The 18116-nt window shown below is 42.5% G+C and overlaps 1 protein-coding gene across 1 annotated transcript in view; it reads right to left on the reverse strand.

Moving 5' to 3' along the window:
• LOC139370452 (alpha-1,6-mannosylglycoprotein 6-beta-N-acetylglucosaminyltransferase B-like) overlaps positions 1-18116 on the reverse strand; it is a 169630-nt gene that overhangs the window by 65195 nt on the left and 86319 nt on the right. The window contains exon 8 of the mRNA XM_071109943.1: positions 12579-12748. Within this exon, the coding sequence (XP_070966044.1) occupies positions 12579-12748 (170 nt within the window). The remainder of the gene's footprint in view (positions 1-12578; positions 12749-18116) is intronic.

Raw genomic sequence — 18116 nt, forward strand, 5'->3', positions numbered from 1 at the left:
CTGGGGGAGAAAGAGAGACAGAAAGGGATGGAGCGAGTGAGCTAAAGAAAGAGAGATGACGCCAGACTAACGAAGACACATTGAGAGAACGAAATGGCTGTATTTACATTAGGTCCCCAAATACTTATATAACAGAAGGACCATGGTCTTTAAAGGGTTAGAAAGGACGTTATTTACAGTAGAACGAGACTGGGTAAACAGCCTATGGCTGTTGAGTGTTCCTCCTGCCTTCCTCTAAACGTGTCCTCTGCCTTTAGATATTAACATGGCGGACCGAAAGCAATGCTTTCTAACACCGAGGTATTCTTAGGGAGAAATGGAGATGTTTTCACACCAGACTTGTTCTATATAGTCCTACTTAGAGATGGGATGGACGTCTGGAAGGAATAGTAGGGATGGTAGTGAACATACAGTTGCCGTATGTGGGTCCCGTCGCTGAAAGCATTTAACCCATCCGTGCCATTTGTGTTCGGGCACACGTGTTTTTGGAGTGTGTGACGCATGCATGAGTGTGTGCCTGGGACGTGGGTATGACACCCTCGCTGGAGAGGAAAAACAAGACAGAGAAAGGTTAAACTAGAGAGAGAGTGGGGAGCCTAATTCCAATCATGGCGTGTGTGTCTGTGCGTGTACATAGTGCAAGTGTATGCGTTGTGTGTGTGTGTTTGTGTGAGAGAGAGAGAGATGAATGGTCTGCAGGCCAACCGGTTGCACCGGGGACCCCACGCCGTGAAAGACAACACTGCTAGATGGAGACGGGCCCGGGGGAGGAGACGGAGAGGGGAATGGTGGGATAGAGGAGAGGAGAGATGACATCGAGACAACAGGGAATCATCCAGCCTCCGGGCCAGCTACCGTCATCACCACCTCAGACACACACAGCCCTGAGCTTAGAGGCTATAGGAAGAGGCGGAGCTAAAAGGCACCAATGAAAGTTTACATACACTTAGGTTGGAGTCATTCAAATTTGTTTTTCAACCACTCCACAAATTTCTTGTTAACAAACTATAGTTTTGGCAAGTCGGTTAGGACATCTACTTTGTGCATGACACAAGTCATTTTCCAACAATTGTTTACAGATTATTTCACTTATAATTCACTGTACCACAATTCCAGTGGGTCAGAAGTTTATGTCATGGCTTTAGAAGCTTCTGATAGGCTAATTGACATAATTTGAGTCAATTGGAGGTGTACCTGTGGATGTATTTCAAGGCCTACCTTCAAACTCAGTGCCTCTTTGTTTGACATCATGGGACAAACAAAAGAAATCAGCCAAGATCTCAGAAAAAAAGCAGACCTCCACAGGTCTGGTTCATCCTTGGGAGCAATTTCCAAACGCCTGAAGGTACCACGTTCATCTGTAAAAACAATAGTACGCAGGTATAAACACCATGGGACCACGCAGCCGTCATACCGCTCAGGAAGGAGACGCGTTCTGTCTCCTAGAGATGAACGTACTTTGGTGAGAAAAGTGCAAATCAATCCCAGAACAACAGCAAAGGACCCTGTGGAGATGCTGGAGGAAACAGGCACAAAAGTATCTATATCCACAGTAAAACGAGTCCTATATCGACATGACCTGAAAGGCCGCTCAGCAAGGAAGAAGCCACTGCTCCAAAACCGCCATAAAAAAGCCAGACTACGGTTTTCAATTGCACATGGGGACAAAGATCATACTTTTTGGAGAAATGCCCTCTGGTCTGATGAAGCAAAAACAGAACTTTGGCCATAATGACCATTGTTATCTTTGGAGGAAAAAGGGGGAGGCTTGCAAGATGAAGAACACAATCCAAACTGTGAAGCACGGGAGTGGCAGCATCATGTTGTGGGGGTGCTTTGCTGGAGGAGGGAGTGGTGCACTTCACAAAATAGATGGCATCATGAGGGGGGAAAATTCTGTGGATATACTAAAGCAACATCTCAAGACATGAGCCAGGATGTTGAAGCTTGGTCGCAAATGGGTCTTCCAATTGGACAATGACCCTAAGCATACTTCTAAAGTTGCGGCAAAATGGCTTAAGGACAACAAAGTCAAGGTATTGGAGTGGCCATCACAAAGCCCTGACCTCAATCCTATAGAAAATTTGTGGGCAGAACTGAAAAAGTGTTTGTGAGCAAGGAGGCCTACAAACCTGACTCAGTTACACCAGCTCTGTCAGGAGGAATGGGCCAGAATTCACCCAACTTATTGTGGGAAGCTTGTGGAAGGCTACTCGAAAGGTTTGACCCAAGATAAACAATTTAAAGACAATGCTACCAAATACTAACTGAGTGTATGTGAACTTCTGACCCACTGGGAATGTGACGAAAGAAATGAAAGCTGAACTAAATCAGTCTCTCTACTATTATTCTGACATTTCACATTCTTAAAATAAAGTGATGATCCTAACTGACCTAAGACAGGGAATCTTTACTAGGATTAAATGTCAGGAATTGTGAAAAACTGAGATTAAATGTATTTGGCGAAGGTGTATGTACACTCCAACTGTATTTGTTCATAGGGCATCACAGCCATCTTGGTCACCATTAGAAGAATGGGGTTGTGGGAATTGTCAACGTCTGGTCATACAAATGTGTCAAAATGAGGATCAAAACATCATATGCGCACCAGCATGATCTAACCCCCAATGCACCTGATGCCATCACTGCCCTTCTGCTTGAAATGCTGATTTCTAGAATGTATGTCTCCTGTGACCTATCTGGTGACCTGTGTGACCTTTCTCCGTGGAGATGGTAGACCACCAGGTGGTGGTGACAGAAGTGCATATCGTTGGGCTGACCCACACACCAAGAGAGAGAGAGAGAGAGAGAGAGAGAGAGAGAGAGAGAGAGAGAGAGAGAGAGATAGAGAGAGAGAGAGGCCTAACAGGGCCTGACATGCCTTAGATTGACTGACAACAGATTTGTCTCTCTCTGAATTTTCCTTTCTGTCTTTCTCGCTCCACTCTCCCAGCTTCTCTAGTGTCCTCCCTTATGGCTCAATAGGCTTTCTCTCTCTTTCACCTGACTGCCTTCCTTCATCGGACAGTCTCTGTCTAACAACTCTCTACGGAGCCACTGAACTAATGTCTTTGTTACAGTAAGCCTTCAGCCGGTACTGCCAATTCAGATAAGTGCAAACTCGCATCAGTCTTGAATATCAGGAGTTGATTTTATAAGTGATGTAAGGAGATTTAAAGTAGAAATGGAGAGGGGAGAGAGGCAACATGAAGAATAGGGGAAAATACTTCTCTGAGTAATGTACTGTGGAAAGTGAATGAAAAGACCGAGTGGATGAGAGGAGAGTAGTCATTCCTCCAATCGGGTTGTGAATAAAGGAGGCAGAAAATTAGAGCCTCTCCCTCCTCTGTCCTTCCTCTCTTTTCATGACCAACAGCTGCCCAAAGAGACCTATCAAGCCTTCTTTTCACAGACTGAACCACATGCAGTATGAGTTACAACACACTGAGTTACAAAACACTGAGTTACAAAACACTGAGTTACAAAAAACTGAGTTACAAAACACTGAGTTACAACACACTGAGTTACAAAACACTGAGTTACAAAACACTGAGTTACAAAACACTGAGTTACAAAAAACTGAGTTACAAAACACTGAGTTACAAAACACTGAGTTACAAAATATGTATGCATCAACGACCATGTAATATGAAGATAGCATTGCTGTGCACTACCATGGAGACACAACTATTTCTCAACTGTTTAACGTCAGATTTAGTTTCGAGACGGGTTATGATGCAGTGTATAATATAAATATAATATAATATAAATCTAATATAAAGACCTCACCCTTTTCCCTCCACACCCAGACACTTACACACTACATGACCAAAAGTTTGTGGACACCTGCTTGTCGAACGTCACAAGAGCATTCGTGAGGTCGGGCACTGATGTTGGGCGATTAGCCCTGGCTTGCAGTCGGCATTTCAATTATTCCCAAAGTTGTTAGATGAGGTTGAGGTCAGGGCTCTGTGCAGGCCAGTCATTTTCTTCCACACCAATCTCAACAAAGCATTTCTCTATGGACCTCGCTTTGTGCACAGGGGCATTGTAATGCTGAAACCGGAAAGGGCCTTCCCCAAACTGTTGCCACAAAGTTAGAAGTACAGAATCATCTATAATGTCATTGTATGCTGTAGCGTTAAGATTTCCCTTAACTGGAACTATGGGGCCTAGCCCGAACCATTAAATACACCCCCAAACCATTATTCCTCTTCCACTAAACTTTACCGTTGGCACATGGCATCGGGGCAGGTAGTGTTCTCCTGGCATCCGCCAATCCTAGATTAGTCTGTCGGACTGCATTGCGCATGGTGATCTTAGGCTTATGTGCGTCTGCTCGGCCATGGAAACCCATTTCATGAAGCTCCCGACGAACAGATGTTGTGCTAACGCTGCTTCCAGAGGCAGTTTGGAAGTCAGTAGTGAGTGTTGCACTCGTCGGTCCCTTGGTGTGAGCTTGTCTGGACTACCACTTCATGGCTGAGCTGTTGTTGCTCCTAGATGTTTCCACTTCACAATAACAGCACTTACAGTTGACCGGTGCAGTTCTAGCAGGGCAGAAATTTGCCCAATTGACTTGTTGGAAAGGTGTCATCATATGAGGGTGCCATGTTGAAAGTCACTGAGCTCTTCAGTAAGGCCATTCTACTGCCAGTGTTTGTCTATGGAGATCGCATGGTTGTGCGCTCAATTTTAAACACCTATCAGCAACAGGCGTGGCTGAAATAGCCGAATCCACACATTTGAAGTGGATTGTATATATGTAAATAAGGTGTATAAGATGGATAGCAGTCCTCTCTCGTAGTGCTGGTAGTAAAATAACAGGTTAACAGGCTAACAGTGAAACGCTTACTTACTTTCCAACAATGCAGGGAGAAAAATATTTAAATAACAACACGAGGAAGAAATACACAATGAGCAATGGCTATATACACGGGGTACCAGTGCAGAGTTGATGTGCAGGGGTACGAGGTAATTGAGGTAGATATGTACATATAGGTAGGGATAACAGGATAGATAATAAGCAGTAGCAGATGTGTATGCGATGAGTCAAAAGAGTTGGTGGAAAAAGGGGTCAAATGCAGATAGACCGGGTAGCTATTTGGTTAACTATTTAGCAGTCTAATGGCTTGGGGGCAGAAGCTGTTCAGGGTCCTGTTGGTTCCAAACCGTGCGATAGCTGAGAGAGTCTATGACTTGGATGGCTGGAGTCTTTGACAATTGTTGTTGAAATACATCTGGCCTGTAGTCTATCTAATTGTCTGTAAATTAGCCCTCATCTACATTATGCAATTATGTTATAGGCCCATAGAGGAGAATGTAGACTCAGCAGAATACACAGGCATGGGCTATATTCAATGTTTGTATGTATGTGTGTATGTGTGTATGTGTGTACGTGTGTGCGTGTGCGTGTGTGTGTGTGTGTGTGTGCGCGTGTGCGTGCAGTAGCTACCACAACCAGAATAATGGATTACTAGTGGAAGACCTCTGTGATTCCACATTCATAGCTGTAACAATGCAATGGACAACAGATAGGGTTACATGAGGTTTCTTAGTTCACAGTAAATACAATCAAAACCCCCACACACCCACTGTTGCTGAATCATTGCTATTGTACCCCTCCCCCTCCCCCCTATAGGCTCTCCCTGTCTACTCATTCATCTGTCAATCCTAATAGAATCATCTATCCATCCGTCTACCTCATTGACAGACAGGGGCCGTGAGGATCTGGCAAACCTTCAAGCCTTCTTTATGTGGGCTGTTGTCCTATATAGTGTACATTGTTGAACTGAGCTGATTTCAAAATCAGATGATGTGCTAAATGTAATGGAATCCAATCTGTAAAAGCGGTATCTGAAAGGCAAATTATTTAGCTGAGTATTCTGTCTGCCTCGTTGCTTTCTCTGCCACGTTTGATTACTGACAAAAACGCTGATTGCAATTTGTCAGCAGAAAAACGGAGAGATACGAGCGAAACCAACATTTCAGACAAGCCTCAATGGTAAGTGGCTTCTGTTTCCTTCTGCGATAAAAGACAAATGAATAAACAAGAAAAGCTTTTCAAAACAATGCCTTGGGCTTTTTGCGACTTGGCGGCGAAACTAAAACATTTTTATGTCGTTGTGTCGCACTTGGCTGCCAACAAAAATCCACACTTACTCTTCAAACAGCAAATCTGCCATCTTTAAGTGGCCCACTTCTCTGTGTCCTCACTTAGGCAGAGAGAGCTACAGAAAACATGTGACGAAGAAACAGCACCTTTCCACGAACCCATATTAATAAATGACGACCCTTCACGCTCTCTTGAGTCCACATCGTGAGAGCGTCGTCTTCTAATTCTTCGTGATATCAACCTCTTGTATGTCCCAATTATTTTGTCCAGTGAAGCGTTCACCCAAAAAATATCAATAGAACCATTTCTGTTTATCAAAGCCAAATCTAAAGACAGACCGATAGCAAAAATAATTATCCCCCAGTGACAGCGAAATTGCTACTAATATCACATCTGTCGAATCCAAAAGGCCAATGTTCTTTGTCCTGTTGAAAGCATGGGGTCATGGGAAATAGGGGCGAGGTGCAGAGTTTCAAGTCAACAATGGTGAGTTGGGTTATAGCAAACAACCTTGTTCGATAGCACTTGAAGCAAGAAAGGTGGAGAATGTAATAAAAGATAAAGAGAGAGAGAAAGACAGAGAGAGAGAGAAAGACACACACACAGAGAGAGAGAAAGACACACACAGAGAGAGAGAGAGAGAGAGAGAGAGAGAGAGAGAGAAAGACAGAGAGAGAGAGAGAGAGAAAGACAGAGAGAGAGAGAGAGAGAGAGAGAGAGGAAAACAAAGACACAGAGAGAAAGACACACAGAGAGAGAGAAAGACACACAGAGAGAGAGAAAGACACAGAGAGAGAGAGAGAGAGAAAGAGAAAGACACAGAGAGAGAGAGAGAGAGAGAGAGAAAAACAAAGACACAGAGAGAGAGAAAGACACAGAGAGAGAGAAAGACACAGAGAGAAAGACACAGAGAGAGAGAAAGACACAGAGAGAGAGAGAGAGAGAGAGAGAGAGAGAAAGAGAGAGAAAGACACACAGAGAGAGAGAGAAAGACACACACACAGAGAGAGAGAGAGAGAGAGAGAGAGAGAGAGAGAAAGAGTAAAACAAAGACACAGAGAGAGAGAAAGACACACAGAGAGAGAGAGAAAGACACACACACAGAGAGAGAGAAAGACACACACAGAGAGAGAGAGAGAGAGAGAGAGAGAGAGAGAGAGAGAGAGAGAGAGATAGAGAGAGAGAAAGACAGAGAGAGAGAGAGAGAGAAAGACAGAGAGAGAGAGAGAGAGAGAGAGGAAAACAAAGACACAGAGAGAAAGACACACAGAGAGAGAGAAAGACACACAGAGAGAGAGAAAGACACAGAGAGAGAGAGAGAGAGAAAGAGAAAGACACAGAGAGAGAGAGAGAGAGAAAAACAAAGACACAGAGAGAGAGAAAGACACAGAGAGAGAGAAAGACACAGAGAGAAAGACACAGAGAGAGAGAAAGAGACATAGAGAGAGAGAGAGAGAGAGAGAGAGAGAGAGAAAGAGTAAAACAAAGACACAGAGAGAGAGAAAGACACACAGAGAGAGAGAAAGACACAGAGAGAGAGAAAGACGCAGAGAGAGAGAAAGACACAGAGAGAGAGAGAAAGACACAGAGAGAGAGAAAGACACAGAGAGAGAGAAAGACACAGAGAGAGAGAGAGAAAGACACACAGAGAGAGAGAGAGAGAAAGAGAAAGACACAGAGAGAGAGAGAGAGACATAGAGACAGAGAGAGAAAGAGAGAGAAAGAGAGAGAGAGAGAAAGACAGAGAGAGAGAAAGAGAGAGAAAGAGAGAGAGAGAAAGACAGAGAGAGAGAGAGAGAGAGAGAGAGAGAGAGAGAGAGAGAGAGAGAGAGAGAGAAAGGTGTTAACAGAGAGAGAGAAGACAATATATGAAAGAAAGAACAAAAGAGACAGACAGAGAAGAGGAGGATATACAAGCAGGTAGAGAGAGAGAAACAAAGGGCATGTTTGGAAAGGAGAAGTAGAGAAAGAGACAGAGAGTTGGATTGAGTGGGGCACTTCACTTAGTCAGAATCTCACAAAACAGTGGAATTGGCTAAACCAACAAACCATGACTCAGCTCCAAACATCTCCTTATATCAAAGAAGCTAAAAAAAATAATGACTCCAAGACAACTCAATTCATAATCCCCAACAGGTTGGCAGCCAACCACACTACCCAATCCATCTCCATATGACTAAACCTGGCTGACGGTGTTTGACAATCTCTTGTGATTTACAGAGTCTTAAGCCCTGCTTTTAGTAGCCAAACACTGGCCACCGGCCCCGGAGTGTCTTAACCAATGAGACAGACTTACTGGTCTGCCCGGAGCCGGCCAGGAGACGGCGACTACTGTATCCGTCAGCACAAAAAAGGGATATATGAAGAGGTGCTGACTGGATGAGGGGAGCGGAAAGAGACACAACATTGCACCATTGACTGGAGAGGAGGTCAATGACGATCGATGGGGTCACTAAATAACTCAAGAAGACTGCAGGGCTGTGTCCCAATCGAAAGGCAGCTGCCTGCTGCCTACCTGCCTCCAAAGGCAACTAACTTAGTAGGTAGCACTTTCCCAGTAGGTACTGTAACTGCCAATCTGGACGGGATTTGGAAGGCAGCATCATGTGACAATGCATTTGCATTCCACCTAGCGCGAGGCGTTTGCTAGCAATTCATTGAACAACTATCCCAAAATGGAAATAGCTGACACGAATAACAAGTAAACAAGTAACAGAATCCATTCCCTCAGTACCTGTCCACTGTTAAGTTGACATCGACCAGAATAATTATCCTGCTGTACAGGGTTCTCCTCTCCATCTTTGTGGACAGCAAGCAAGCTTGCACGCATGATACGGGATACCATTTTTTTTTAGATAGCTTAAATAAGATATTTTACTGACTGTTTAAGAATGATGAATAGCAAGAATAGTGATGTTTCACTGTTAAACTAATATTGCATTTCAGCCGCTAATGTTTTTTCTATGAGTAGGCTGACATTGTGATTAATTCATACAACTATCATACCTGTGCATATTATTAAAAGACACTGATGTTCAGGATAACATGGTTTTATATTTGTTGATAACTAATATTTAAAGGTGATATGATGCAATCTAACTAGATAAGAGGGCCTAAGCTACTTCATCCTAATGTAAGCTAAATGCATTGGATACGAATACTGGCGTGATAAAAGATACCATGTCCAATGTAATTATATGAATGCATATCAAACAGGAATATGTGTTCAATGAAATGAATACAGCATTGCAATATGATTGATGTCTTCCTCTGTCATGAACGTCATCTTGAAAATGACCAGACCAAGGTGCAGTGTGGTGAGCGTACATTTTTCTTTATTATAAATGTCGTCAACAAAACAAGAAACAACAAAAACGACCGAGAAGCTTACTAGGGCTATACAGGCCACTAACAAAGACAACTACCCACAAATACAAAAGGAAAAAAGGCTGCCTAAGTATGATTCCCAATCAGAGACAACGATAGACAGCTGTCCCTGATTGAGAACCCTACCAGGCCAAAAACATAGAAACACAGAACATAGAGTTCCCCACCAACCAAACATAGAGAATAAAAAGATCTCTACGGTCAGGGCGTGACATCCTCTCTCCTTGCAGGGGATTAGACAGATGAGCAACAGGTACCAGAGGCCCAAGCCTCAAAACCAGAAACATGTGGAGACATCAACATTTGTCATTTTGAATAAATGTTTAACATTTGTATTTGTTTTCCTGTATCTGTGCATTAGTCCTTAAAGCACAGTCCATTCTACAAAATAAGTCATTCCCAAGTGAGGGAAATCTCAAGGAGATTAACCTCCAACATTCAAAAGCTTGTTCTTTACATGAGGGCAAATTTTGTCATTTTATGCAGAGGACAGGAGTTTACACATTTTTGTTCCAGCCCTTTACTAATGCTTAATTTCAACTAATTGTGGTCTAAAGTGAAGACTTGCCCACAGTGCAATCCCATGGGACAGAAAATGACATCTGTATTTTAGAATGAGATTCATAGGTTACAATGTCCTGAGAAATCTGCGTGATTAACAATAACATGGGTTAATCTTTTTCTATCTAACATTGTGATGATGCACAGTCCTTAATCACATCCTGTGATATGGTGATTATCATGTTGGCTTGGAGGTTCCCAGCACGTTCTTTACATCAGCAGGGTCTGAACGTGAGAGCTGGAACAAGCAGAGGGAAATGGGGGGAGAAATGAACCTCACTGCTCAAATGTCAGTGCTGGTTCAAGTCACTGAAGCCACAACTACCTTTATAAATATGCAATCATTTTTTAAAATTTTTAAATCAAGTAAGAGTAGAATAACTTAGCCTCTAATTTTAACTAGTAACAACCAACCAAATCGTGCAACACAATAGGGGAAGGGAAAGCGACAAGAGAAAGTTAGCTAACGTTAATGTTACGTAAAAAGACACTATATGCAGCTAGCTAGCTAGCAAGCAAGCTTGCTAAACAGACCCATTAACAGAATGCACAAATAACTTGGCAGGCTAGCAAGCCTAGAATGAACAGAACACAGCTGGCTGCATTTCCTACATTTTGTCATTAGATGTTGTAAAACAAACGTAACAGGTCTGACCTACAAACGGGTCGGGCAGGACTGTTTTTTCCTGTCAAGCCAATGCAATGGAGTAATATGCGATCAGGTGTCCACTTATGTCCCCGAAAACAAATTTGCTACAGTACATGTTTTTAGCTGGCAAGCAAGTTCATCAATTCATAGATTTAAAAACTGTCTGGGTCTTCACAATTGACAGATTGTTGAATTTACGATTAGAGCTAGTTAGTTTAGTTGTGCATCTCTAAACAGCTGATAAGCAGGATGAGATCACCTACTAATGTTAGCTAACGATGATGTGTTAGGTAGCTAGCTAGCTTGGCAATGGGCTGATAAACAAGTTACTCAACATTTGAATTCAACATTTTATATGAAAGTAATTTGTTGAAAATTTTAACATAATTTTGTGAATAAATAAACGTTATACTTACATTTTTCTTCTTATTCCTTATTCTTCTGGAACATCTTCTCCCAAGTGAGGACATGGGTCCACCCTTAATTCAGAATTGTTTTGAATTTTCGGTGTGCCGAAAGGGGTTATGGGATAGCCTCCTCAGGGAACGACACACGGGATGCTAAGGTGCCTGATGAAAGGCACCTTAGAAATCAGCATTTTAAGGTACATTGGGATTGGGACATACCAATCTTGACATCCTGCCTAGAAAAGCTGCCTAAAAATGCAGAATCCTTGTCAATTGGGACACAGCCCAGGTCTGAGGTTCTGATGGGCTGATGTATTGGGTTAACTGGGGTGGTAGAGCGGGTATATTGATGTGGTTAAAACAATATAAAACTGTTTAAGGTGAATAGGGGCCCAGTGATAATATCACTTGCTTTCTACATGAAAATTGGTTCTAAAATACAGTGCCTATAGAAAGTCAACCCCTTCAACTTTTTTAAAATTTTGCTGCATTAAAATGGAATTGAAATATATTTTTGATCCTACAGATCTACACAACCTACTCCACATTTTCAAAGTGAAAGGAAGTTATAGAAAACTTATCTGACAGGGCCTGGATAGTTTTTTTTTAGGATCAAAATAAATATGAAAGGAGCAAAGCCAAGGTAAAAAGTTTGAGAAGAACCCACCTCAGTCTTCTGAAAACCTAACCCTGAGATAGGGTTGTAATTTTCTGTGGGACAATTACACAAATGTTTATGCAAAAGACACCCAATTGGCTTTCCAAGAGCTGTTTAGTGTTCCCGAGTGGTCTCGTCTCAGTCCTGAGACGCTGTCCATCAGTGATCCCCAAACAAATCTGCTGAGCCTGCATGCATGTTTCCCTAAAAGTTGTGCAAAGTTGGTAGATGCTCAATGAAAATGAGTCACAACTGTAATGGCTGTTGAAGGTCCTTCCACCAAGTATTAACTCATGGGGGGTGGAGACTTATCCAATTACGATATTTCAGTTTTTGTTTTAATTGGACAACTTCCTAGAACTTTCTTTCACTTGGAAAATCCATTTGCAGCAAAATGGGAAAGTTAAAGGGGGTTGTAGACCTTCTATAGCCACTGTAAGTGTTCCCCTTGTAATTCTATGGATCAACATGAGGAATAAGTCACAGTGATGAAATGGACAGCAATCAAATACAAAACGAGCACCGTCTGTCCATTGATCACAAAGAGCTTTTTAACACCATCACCTTGGAGGATCTATAAGTCGCTTTGGATAAAAGCACCTGCTAATTGCCCTACTGTGTGTATTGGCCAGTAGCTGACTGAACAAAATGGAAGGAAATGGCTGTGGTCAGATCAATGAAGCCGCTTCCAATCCACCACACACTAAAACACCCAAACAAATTCAATCAATCAAGAGATGATCGAATCAAAATACAGTTAACCCATTAACATCATTGGAACATTATAACATGCTGACTCACCCCTGCAGTTCCTTAACAGACATGGAGATCTTGAGGTTGTGTCCCAGAACATGGAGGGCTGTGAGGATGTCGGCCCACTGGACCATCTCCCCCAGGGGACCTCCCTTCAGGACCTTGGGGCTGAACACATCCCCTGACTCCTCTGTCAGGAAGCCCACGTGCACCAGGATCTGGGGGAAAATAGAAATGTTTATTTATATACTATTTTTACATCATTACTGAAAAAAGAAAAGAAGGAAACCTGAGATAAATTACACATCTGAACGTCTGTATACGTTACATGGCATACTGTATCATCACGTTGTCATCATTAACAGAGCTTTAGTGCTCATCAGAGGCGTCAAACACCCGACTCCAGCCGTAATGCATGGTTTTATAAGTATCAGACATGAACACGTGTTCAATCTTCCAGTGTACTAGACGTAGCCAGTCAGTCATTGCTGGCATGCATAGAACAGGCACTGAACATCTACATTAGACCAGTGTTCCCCAACTTCTCGAGTACACCCAGCAGCACACAATGTTGTTGTAGCCCGGGACAAGCACACCTGATTCAACTTTTCAACTAGTCATCAAGCCCGCAATGAGTTAAATCAGGTGACTTTGTCTGGGGTTACAATAAACGTGTACTTTTGGGGTTACTCTCGGCTTTAGTGATCATCAGCCATCCAACTGGCCTTAATAATACAGTAGACATGGCTCTCTAAGTATCAGACATGAACACATGTTCATCGTCCTAGCAATTCTGAATCGCGGAGGTGCATAAAGATGGCAGCCCCCATGTACTTACCACAAATGCCTTGCTTGCTAAGTTCGCCGTATTGTACTATGCTCTCTGGTACTCTTTTTTTTTTAAAGCATCATTAGCGCAGGTCATGGTCCCAATTTAAGCTTCAAGAAGCAGGAAAATTGAAAAAACGCTAAAAGTAAACAGTGTTGATGTATTGGCACATTGAACTATGTAGCGCGCCGTCGTTACATAAAACTATATGGATAGTGATAAAACCATGACGTCGTATCTGAATTCCAACGTGTTTATGCACCTTCGCCATTGAGTTGCATATTGTTCTTTGAAACAATTTCAATTGTAGAATTTGAATTGAATTTGAATTGACCACACCCCATAGGAAGCAGAATTTGAATTGACTACGCCCCACAGGAAGCAGAATTTGAATTGACTACACCCCACATGAAGCAGAATTTGAATTAACCACACCCCATAGGAAGCAGAATTTGAATTGACTACGCCCCACAGGAAGCAGCATTTGAATTGACTACACCCCACATGAAGCAGAATTTGAATTAACCACACCCCATAGGAAGCAGACTTTGAATTGAGTACACCCCACATGAAGCAGAATTTGAATTAACCACACCCCATAGGAAGCAGACTTTGAATTGACTACACCCCACAGGAAGCAGACTTTGAATTGACTACACCCCACAGGAAGCATAATTTGAATGGAATTTGAATTAAAGGAAGTATAATTTTTATTCAATGAAATTCAAATGGATTTTAGCTATTCAAATGGATATTATTTATGTGAACACAACACTATACAACGTTAATTTTGACATCTTGTATGGTAACAAATACTATGTTAAACATATGACTGAAATATTCTAAGATAATTTTGTAGGTTGTCTATAATAATTCATACTTCACTAACATGTTATAAAAAAAACAAGTCAGAAAAACTAAATTTCAAACCAAACATTCCAGAATGGAAGGGAACAATCTCACATCTCATGACAAAAAATAAAGTCTAATAAAATACATCTATGAGTGATAATCTATTTGATATTTTAAATATTTCTTAAGTAATAATTGACATGTTCTTTGGGTTAAACATGTGTCAAAGGAAATACTTTTCATGCTTCACTTTTCAGTTGAATTTCTATGAACAGCCTTGAATTAAATTTGACTTCCTTTCATTCAAACAGAATTTAAATTCTGCTTTCGGTGGGGTGTGTCCAATTTAAATTTAAATTTAAATTCACAGGTTGAATTGAATCAAATTAACCGACAACCCTGCCTCCCATTGTATTAGAAATCAAGAAAACATTCATACCAGTTCAGAACCCAACTGTAGCTGTAATAATACAGTAATTAGCATCAGACACACAAGAGCACATGTTCATCCTTAATCAATCAAATATTTTCAATAGACAATGGACATCTGCCTACATTACTGTTAATCATACATCCGACTCTCGCTGTAATAAAACATGCTTCTGTAATAATACACTATGGTATCAGAGACAGAACACATCCCTACTGTGTATTGGACAGAGGCTGAATTCCAAATGTCTCCCTATTCCCTGCATAGTGCACTAATTTTGACCAAAGCCCTAAGGGCCCTGGTGAAAAGTAGTGCACTATGTAGGGAATAGGGCACAATTTGGGATGCATCCAGAGTCAGTCATGAGAGGTGCTGTGCAGAGTAATCCTAACACAGCATGAAAAGCCCTTCTGCCCCAGATAGACACACAGAGACAAACTTTCACTGGCTTTTACATAATGAGCTTATGAGAGTGGTGAGTTTGTGTGTGTGTGTATGTGTGTATGTGGTGTGAGAGTGTGTGTGCATGAGAAAGAGAGAGAGAGAGAGAGAGAGAGAGAGAGAGAGAGTGTGTGTGTGTGTGTGTGTGTGTGTAAGCAGCGTGTTTCGATGAGTATGTGTGTGTCAGTCTGAACTGCTGTGGAAGTGATTAACAGCCCTTTCTCCACTCAGCGGGGCATACCTCATTAAGTTCCTGGAGGCTATTTTACCCTCGTCTCTCTCTCTCTCTCTCTCTCTCTCTCTCTCTCTCTCTCTCTCTCTCTCTCTCTCTCTCTCTCTCTCTCTCTCTCTCTCCTCCTTTCTCTCTCTCTCTCCTCCTTTCTCTCTCTCCCTCTGCCACACCTTTCATCCTCCCTTTTCCTCTCTCTCTTTCTCTCTCGCTCTCTCTCTCCCCCTCTCTCTCCCCCTCTCTCTCTGTCCTGTGTGTGATGCCTGAGTCACTGTCTAATTATGCGCTAAAAGTCATAGTCAGCGGCTGGCAGGATGCTAAACAACAACTCTGGCACACACCACCACCTTCTCCTCCTCCTCCTCCTCCTCTAGCCATCTCCCGTCAGATCGTATGAGCGCCAGGACGGAGGGAACGGAATTCAAAAGAGTGGAATTAATGATCCTGATGAGATTGATTTGTCTCATTAATAAGCAAACGATTTCACACTCCTGGACGCCCAGGTCGAATTAAAAAGTAGTTTGTTATTAGAAAGTAATTAGGATGAAAACAGTTACACAAAGCGACCCTCAAGGACAGGAGATAGAAATAGATTCTGAAATAGACACACAGTAATACACAGACCCATAGAAACATCCCTGCCATAGACAAACCTCAAAACCAGCTCATACCAGTTCTCCATGTCTCATCTATGCTGGCTTCTAAGCCCCTATATGTGTGTGTGTGTCTGTGTGTGTGGGTGTGTGTGTGTCGAGAGAGTGTCTATGGGATGCATAGTCGAGCGAATCGAGGGCCAGCGAATACGCGACTGGCATGAAATGAAATATCACACTGATTTAATAAGCTTTCTATGTTAAACTTGTGCTTCATAAAAAAAGTTAAGTGCAATTAAATTACAGTTTGGGTGGCAGATGGCAGATGACTTCAGCCCTGAGAATGCCTTTGGCCAAAAAGGGGGATATCACACCGATCTGGCAACCACGGACTAATGCAGAAACACTAGTGTGGCGGGAACGCTGGAGACAGCACTCTATTGCTGAGTGAGTAACCTATTGGGTTGGCTCTGGTAGTGCTGGTGTGGTACTGTAGAAAAACGGGATTTGTCTTTTGGCTAATGGGTAGAATTCATCTCAATTTCCAAAGTGAATTCCCCTCCACTGAAGTATAAATAGGAGGCAGCTTTATGAAACATACTGGAATGAAGTTGGAAATGTAACCTTGATATTTAACCTTGAAGTAGGTTGTCGACTGCAGGAGGCAGTTGCGGGGCGTTCGGTGTGGTGCATACGTTGGATTTATCGAACGTATGGCGTCAAACTGTGTGCGTAGACGACTTGACAGAAATGGTAGCAGAAGGTGAATGTTGAACTTTTGTTGCGACACATATCCAGATGATGCCGCGTACCATTTTGCACAATGACGCTATTGGTGTGATCAAGGCGAAAGATCCGATTTCACGTTTAACACATACTGTACGTGCCTGCATGCATACACACACAGAGACTCAGTTATCCCCCCCCCCCCCCTGTGACTCCCTAAGGAGTCTGAACACGCATACGGAGGTATCTGTTTATACAGTGGACTTCTGCCACTCCCTGAGGGTCTCTGTCTGTGTATGTGTGAACATTTGTGCATCCATGCGTCTGTTTCTCCCTCTAACAGCAAAAGAACCCGAGGAACGAAGCAGGAAGAACACTCTCTGCAACAGGAAACCACAATGGATCCAGAGGCAAAGACATCTACGAAACAGACGGTGAAAGAACAGAGAACACCTTATCTTCAACTCACCTACCTGCTTCCCTGTACCGCGTACACATTATCTTACCACCTACACATACTGCTACACCTTCTATGGTGTTAAATTCAACTTCCTCCTCCCAGTGTCACTGCTACAATATAATTGTTATAGTCTCTAATAGTGATAAAGTGACTGTAGGACTGGCAAAGAGAATGTCTATTGCTGATAGGAACTTTGGAGCGAGATTGAACACGCACGCACACGAGCACAGTGGTGGAGTGGAGCGCAGTGTGAGGAAGAGAAGTAATCTGTGAAGCTGCAGAGGGAGGACATAAGGGAACAGCACTGTGTACCAGTCTTGCTCTGCGGCGGATGTGTATCACTGACAAGTCGGTGACCTTGATGGGTGTGTGTATGGGTACGTGTGTGTCAAATGAAGTGTGTGTCGCAGTGTGTGAGTGTCTAAACTAATGGAGGTGTTGAACGTGTGTGTCAGTGTGTCAGTGTGTGAGTATAAACTTATTGTTTTAAGTGTGTGTGTGTGTGTGTGTGTGTGTGTGTGTGTGTGTGTGTGTGTGTGTGTGTGTGTGTGAGAGTCTAAACTTAGTGTTTTAAGTGTGTGAGTCTAAACATAGTGTTTTATGTGTGAGTGAATGAGTCTAAACTTAGTGTTTTATGTGTGAGTGAATGAGTTTAAATTTAGTGTTTTATGTGTGAGTGAATGAGTCTAAACGTAGTGTTTTATGTGTGAGTGAGTGAGTCTAAACAGTGTTTTAAGTGTGAGAATGTGTGATTCTGTGTTTTAAGTGTGTGTGAGTGTGTGAGTGTGTGACTAACTGACTAACACACACACACTCTCGTACAGCTAACCTTGTAGGGACATACAATTCAGTCCCATTCAAAATCCTATTTTTCATAAACCTAATCCCAACTTGCACTCTTAACCTTACCCTAACCCTAACCTTAAAACTTCTTATGGCTAGGGGGCAGCATTTTCACGTTTGGATGAAAAGTGTGCCCAGAGTAAACTGCCTGCTACTCAGTCCCAGTTGCTAATATATGCATAG

This window comes from Oncorhynchus clarkii, chromosome 17, assembly GCF_045791955.1.
Source record: "Oncorhynchus clarkii lewisi isolate Uvic-CL-2024 chromosome 17, UVic_Ocla_1.0, whole genome shotgun sequence".
Classification (NCBI taxonomy): Eukaryota; Metazoa; Chordata; class Actinopteri; order Salmoniformes; family Salmonidae; genus Oncorhynchus; species Oncorhynchus clarkii.